The 6971-nt window shown below is 40.0% G+C and overlaps 1 protein-coding gene and 1 non-coding gene across 2 annotated transcripts; one reads left to right on the top strand and one right to left on the bottom strand.

The window, feature by feature from the left end:
* Window positions 1-2404: 2404 nt before the first annotated feature.
* LOC133301055 (small nucleolar RNA R71) lies at window positions 2405-2511 on the bottom strand. Its single transcript, XR_009750134.1, has one exon. It is a non-coding gene; the product is annotated as a small nucleolar RNA R71 (small nucleolar RNA).
* A 1036-nt stretch (window positions 2512-3547) lies between these two features.
* On the top strand, window positions 3548-4582 carry LOC133301054 (uncharacterized). The gene has a single exon (XM_061500644.1). It carries the CDS (start codon window positions 3548-3550, stop codon window positions 4580-4582), a length of 1035 nt encoding a protein of 344 aa, XP_061356628.1.
* Window positions 4583-6971: the final 2389 nt, after the last annotated feature.

The raw sequence follows: 6971 nt of genomic DNA, 5'->3' as shown, positions 1-6971 counted from the left end.
ACTGGAGTTTGGTGGAAAGTCTTCGCTATCTCTCATGCACAAGGCCAGATCTCTTGTTAAGTGTTGGCATTGTAAGTCGGTTCATGGAGGAACTGGTCTATTCACATTAGAAGGTATTGAAGCGGATCCTAAGGTATGTTCAGGGAACGGTGTCACTCGGGTTATACTACTCGAGGTCTGATGATTATAAGTTGATTGGGTACTCTGACGGTGATTGGTGTGGAGACTTGATAAACCCCTAGTTCATCAGGTTTTTCAGCATGAATTAGTATCAATTTGTGTGATTAATTGGATGAAAAAGAGGTTAATTTCCTGGAATTCCCTCAAGTACAAGTTCTGAAAGCATTGTTGAAAAATTACACTGTCTTGTAGGGAAATAAAGCTTAAGGAGCAGCAGAAAGAAAGAACAAGATTCTGGAGAAAGGGAGAATAGGTAGTGTTGAGCGCTAAAACATTCACATAGAACGTTTTAGCGCGCTGCTGCAAACGAAGGACAAAAGTTGCTGGTGCTGAACGCTCACACAGAACGTTTCAACGCGCTGCTGCAATCTGAGGACAAAAGTTGCTGGTCTTGGGCGCTAAAACTTCCTAATCAAACGTTTTAGCGCCCTGCTGTTGGAAAAAAGACTCTGGTCTCGAACGCTAAAACGTCCAAACCAAGTGTTTTAGCGTTGGAGTCAGTTGGAAGCAGTTGAGCATTCACCAGACATGGACGCTAAAACGTTCAACAGTTCACGTTTTAGCGCCCAAGTTAGTTAAAAGCAGTTGGGCATCCGTCAAACATGGACGCTAAAACGCCTATTCATGAATGTTTTAGCGTCCATGTTAGTTTTCAGTTATAATTTGTAACACCATAAAAGGCAAGGGCCTTCACATTTGTCATAGATCTGATTCTATCTCTCTCCCCCATATCAGATCCTCTGATCTGACTTCTCTCTCTTACTTTCCAAATTCTTTAGGACTTAGTTCTTGTATTAGTTAGTTTCCTATGTAATTGCACTTGAAGATTGAAGACTTACTATTATGACAATGGAGTTTGATCTTTCTTCTTCCTTTGTTTATATTTCAATTATGTCTGAGTAGAGTTCTTTGTAGTCTGATTCAATGGAACTCAAGTTTGAATTTATGAATGGTTAATTAGATGTCTTGTTTATTTATTATGTGATTTGTATGAAGTTGTCTTGATTAATTCTTCATGTTAAATAGTAGTGTAGATTCAGATATGTTTACATTGTTTCTATATTTGTCAACTTCATCATCAGTGTTCTAGTAGTCAAGACATTGATGCTAGGATTTCTGAAGTGATCTTAAGACCTTAGTAATTAATGCATGTATTAAGAAAGGAATCACCAAGACATTAGGATTTCTAATTAATGTGTCTATCAAGGTAGTAAGACATTACATCTTGATGATAAGAAAAAGGTTGATCAACATTACATAGTAGATATTCTTCATGGAAATTGGTTCATCCATAAATTCATTCTTGAGGGAAATTGACATCTGACTACTTGTTTTAAATTATATTCACACTTTATTTGTTTATCAATTCTTTAATTTTATTCAAATTTAATTTCTGGTGACAAGAAATAAATGCAATTCATAATCTTTTGGTTGATTCAACTTAACAATATTTGGTTAGTCAGTGCTTGACACAATTTCTCGTGGGAACGATCTTTACTCATCATTTTATTACTTGTTTGACTAGTACATTTGCTAATCTGACAACAAGTTTTTGGCGCCGTTGCCGGGGAATTTGTTTTTTAACATTGACAAACACCATTAGTTGTTAAGATTGAATCTTTTATTTTCAGTATTTTATATTTTTGTTGTATGAATTTTTGTTCCATTTTAATTCTGGTGTATGCAAGGTACTTTTGATTCAACTTCTTTGTTGTTTGACCCAGAGTTAGAAAGGACAATTAGAAGGAACAGGAGGGCAGCCAGAAGAAGGCAATTACTGGAAAGGGAGGAACCAAGTGGTGAACCAAGTACTACAGTACAGGAGGAGAATATGGCAGAAAACCATGTGCAACCACCACAGTGGACACTGAGAGATTACATGACTCCTGATGTCATTCCACCAATTGGAAGTGTGGTTCGACCTACAATAGAGTCCAATAATTTCGAATTAAATCCTGCACTGGTACATTTGGTGCAGAAAGAATAGTTTGCTGGAACAAGTGCAGAGGATCCATACCTGCACATTGAAAATTTCTTGCTGTTAAGTGACACTGTGAAGATTAATGGAGTGTCCAGAGATGCCATTCTTTTGAGGCTTTTTACTCATTCACTGAAGGATGATGCCAAGATATGGCTACAGTCACTACCACAAGGAAGTATTACAACTTGGGATGACCTGCAGACCAAGTTTTTGGCCAGATTCTTTTCAGCATCCAAGAGGGCAAAGTTGAAGGATGAGATTACAGGATTCAAGAAGAAAGAATTAGAGTATATCTATGATGCCTGGGAGAGGTTCAAGACACTCTTGAGGAAATGCCCACAACACGGGATATAAGTGTGGAATCAAGCAGCAATCTTCCTCCAGGGGTTGACAACCACTACTAGGACATTGGTGAATGCCACAGCTGGTGGTTCATTGACAACCAAGACTCCTCAGGAAGCCCTGGACATCTTTGAGTCCTTAGCATCTCAGGAGTTTGACAATGCTCCAGTGAATGACACAAGAATGGGAATTATTAAATTGGATGGCTATGATGCTTTATTAGCCAAGAATGACCAGATACAGCAAGTACAGAAACAACAACAACAACAAATTGATTCTCTCACTAAGCAGCTTTCTTCTCAGAAGGTTGCTTCTATGGACACTAATTCTGTGTGTGCCAGTTATGAGAAAAGCCATGTTACAGATGATTGTGATTGTGGGAGACCTGCTGAACAAGCAGAAGTTAATGGAGTGTGGTATGACCATAACAACCAGAGGAATTACAACAACTAGGGGCGAAATGTGTATGTGCCACCATGGAAGAACAAGAATCAACACCCAGGGTTCAGTTATAGTTCCAACCATCAGTTGAATCCTCCACTACATCCTCCTCCAACACACTCATCACAGCCAAGTGATACTACTGCATGGGAGAAAGCTTTTGCCCAGTTATCAAAGACTACTCAAGATTACATCAAGGGGTCAAATTCTTTCAGGGAAGAGACTTCTGCTTTCATACAGGAGACTAAGGCAGCATTCAGAAACCAAGAAGCATCCATCCGGAATTTGGAGACACAGATTGGTCAGTTGTCTAGGTAGATAGCTGAGAGGCCACAGGGAAAGTTCCCTAGTGATACTATGGTGAATCCAAATGAGCACTGCAAGTCCATCTTTACAAGAAGTGGGCTTGTGCTCCAACCGGTGAACAAGAAAGTGGATGAGAATAAAGTGGGAGAAAAGAAAAGTGAGGGGGAAGTTGTTGTTGAAGATGTTGTAGTTGAAAATGATAAAGAATAAGAAGTTGAGGAAAAGAAGAAGGAAGAAGAGGTTGTGGTTGAAAAGAGTTCTTCACCCAAGAAGTTGATGAAGTGGGAGAAGAAGAAGATGGCTGACAACCAGGACCAGCCAATTAACCTATCTCCTTATGCTAAAGTGTCTTATCCTCAACGGTTGAAGCATGAAATCCAGAAGCAGCACTATGTAAGGTTTCTGGATATTTTTAAGAAGTTGTCGATTAACATTCCATTTGCTAAGGCCCTGGAGAACATGCCACACTATGCCAAATTTATGAAGGATCTTCTATCTAAGAAGAGGAGATTGAAGGATGGTGAGACAGTGGCTTTGACAGAAGAGTGTAGTGCCCTGATCCAAAAGAAGCTTCCACCAAAATTGAAAGATCCTGGAAGTTTCAGCATCCCTATTGCCATTGGAGATGTGGAAGTAGGGAAGGCACTTTGTGATTTGGGGGCTAGCATAAATCTGATGCCTTTGACTGTATGTAGAGCCTTGGGAATCAACACCCTGAAGGATACTAATCTTATATTGCACCTTGCTGATAGATCCATCAAAAGACCAGAAGGTGTGGTTGAAGATGTTCTGGTCAAGGTGGACAAGCTTATTTTTCCAGTGGATTTTTTTATTCTAGATATGGAAGAAGAAGATACTGAAAGCCCTCTACAGCTAGGGAGGCCAGTTTTAGCAACTGCTAGATCCCTGATTGATGTTGAACAGGGGAAGCTGATGCTAAGAGTGAATGAAGAGACAGTTACAATTGATGTATTTGAAGCCATTAAACATCCTGTTGATGTGGAGCATTGTTTCAGGATTGACATTATACAGGAGGTTGTGAAAGAAGTGACGGGAGAAGAGAACCTGTTATTGGAGGAAGACAAAAGTAAGGAAGAAATGAGTGGGGAATTTTATCAGGAGGAACTAGTAGTTGAAGAGCTTGAAAAGAAGGTGGATGACATTCCTAAGGGAGCACCTAAGGTGGAACTGAAAGAACTATCTTCAAATTTGAAGTATGTGTTCCTTGGGGATGATGAAACCTACCTAGCCATTATCAATGCATTTTTGTCTGAAGGGGAGGAAGTGAAGTTGGTTGAGGTACTCAAGAAGAACAAGACAGTCATGGGCTAGTCATTTTCAGATCTTAAGGGTATCAACCCTTCCTTCTGCACTCACAAGATCTTAATGGAGGAAGAAGTCAAACCAGTGAGGCAACCACAGAGAAGACTCAATCCCACTATGAAGGAGGTAGTGAGGAAGGAGGTGGTGAAGTTGCTTGATGCTGGGATGATTTACCCTATTTCAGACAGTGCTTGGGTGAGTCCAGTTCAAACAGTACCCAAGAAAGGAGGGATGATTGTTGTAAAAAATGAGAACAATGAACTGATCCCTACAAGAACAGTGACTGGCTGGAGGATGTGTATTGACTACCGGAGACTCAACAAAGCAACCACGAAGGATCATTTCCCTATTCCATTTTTGGACCAGATGCTAGAGAGATTGGCAGGACATTCTTTCTACTGCTTCTTGGATGGATACTCTAGCTATAACCAGATAGTTGTGGCTCCAGAAGATCAGGAAAAGACCGCATTCACTTGCCCCTATGGAATCTTTGCATACCGGAGGATGCCTTTTGGGCTATGCAATGCACCAGAAACTTTCAAAGGTGCATGCTTTCCATATTCTCTGACATGGTAGAAAGATGCATTTAGATTTTCATGGATGATTTTTCTGTGTTTGGTCCTACTTTTGATGCATGTTTAGAAAACTTGGATTGTGTTTTGAAAAGATGCCAAGATTGCAATCTTGTGCTAAATTGGGAGAAATGTCACTTCATGGTGACAGAGGGGATTGTTCTGGGACACAAAGTATCCAACAGAGGGATTGAAGTAGATAAGGACAAGATCTCTGTTATTGAGAAATTACCCCCTCCCATAAATGTTAAAGGTGTGAGGAGTTTTCTAGGACATGCTGGATTTTACCGTCATTTTATTAAAGACTTTTCAAAATTGCAAAACCATTGTGCAAGCTGTTAGGGAAAGATTAAGAATTTTTGTTTACTGATGACTGCTTGCATGCATTCAGTGTGTTAAAAGACAAGTTGATCACTGCACCTATAATCATGGCACCTAATTTTTCATTACCTTTTGAGCTTATATGTGATGCCAGTGATTTTGTTGTGGGGGTAGTGTTAGGTCAAAGGAAGGATAAACTATTGCATGTCATTTACTATGCCAGTAAAATTCTTAATGAGGCACAAAAGAAATTATGCTACTACAGAGAAAGAGTTATTGGCAATAGTGTATGCATTTGACAAATTTAGGTCATATATGCTAGGGTCCAAAGTTATTGTTTACACTGACCATGCAGCTTTGAAATATTTGTTAACAAAGAAGGATGCTAAGCCCAGGTTACTCCGATGGATGCTACTTCTACAAGAATTTTAAGTAGAAATCAAAGACAAAAAGGGAGTGGAGAACTTGGTGGCTGATCATTTATCCAGGATCACAGAGACACATCTACAAGAGGGACCAGAAGTGGTGATCAAGGAAGAGTTTCCTTATGAACAAATACTGGCCATAAGCACTATTTCCCAGTTGGTGCATGATCAAGTCTTGTCTGTTAACACACTACCATGGTTTGCTGATTTTGCTAAATACAGAGCTGCTGGAGCCATGCCTAAGGATTTCACTTACCAGCAGAGGAAGAAATTTCTGCATGATGTGAGGAGATACATCTGGGATGAACCATACCTCTTCTATAGATGTTCAGATGGAGTAATCCGAAGATGCATTCCAGAAGAGGAGCAAAAGAGTGTCTTATGGCACTGTCATGGTTCAGCCTATGGTGGTCATTTTGCAGGTGAGAGAACAGTAGCCAAGGTTTTGATGAGTGGCTTTTACTGGCCCACATTGTACAAGGATGCCAGGAAATATGTGGAAGCATGTGACAACTGCCAAAGGACTGGAAACATCTCCAGGAGACATGAAATGCCTTTGAATAATATTCTGGAGGTGGAGATCTTTGATGTCTGGGGTATAGATTTCATGAGACCTTTTCCCTCTTCCTACTCTAACAAGTATATCCTGGTGGCAGTTGATTATGTGTCGAAGTGGGTTAAAGCCATAGCCACACAGACCAATGATGCTAGAGTTGTGATAGCATTCCTGAAGAAAAACATATTTGTGAGATTTGGAGTTCCAAGAGCCATAATAAGTGATGGAGGAACCTATTTTGATAACAGGTTTGTTGAAGCTGTTCTTGCAAAGTATGGAGTAAGGCACAAAATAAGTACTCCATACCACCCACAGAATTATGGTCAGGTTGAGATTTCCAACAGGGAACTTAAAAGAATTCTGGATAAGACTGTTGGAAGTGCTAGGACTTAATGGTCCAAGAAACTTGATGACACTTTGTGGGCATATAGGACAGCATTCACGACTCCTATTGGAATGTCTCCATTTCAGTTGTTGTTTGGGAAAGCATGTCATTTGCCTGTGGAGTTGGAGCATAGAGCGTT

The sequence above is a fragment of the Gastrolobium bilobum genome, unplaced genomic scaffold (assembly GCF_033153095.1).
Source record: "Gastrolobium bilobum isolate Gb01-03AN ecotype WA unplaced genomic scaffold, APGP_CSIRO_Gbil_v1 utg302659, whole genome shotgun sequence".
Classification (NCBI taxonomy): Eukaryota; Viridiplantae; Streptophyta; class Magnoliopsida; order Fabales; family Fabaceae; genus Gastrolobium; species Gastrolobium bilobum.
The sequence above is the reverse complement of the archived record's forward strand: the minus strand, read 5'-3'. Positions and strand labels throughout refer to the sequence as shown.

Coding starts and splice junctions, on each gene's coding strand:
- LOC133301054 (XM_061500644.1), top strand. CDS start 3,548: ATGGCTGACAACCAGGACCAGCCAATTAACCTATCTCCTTATGCTAAA.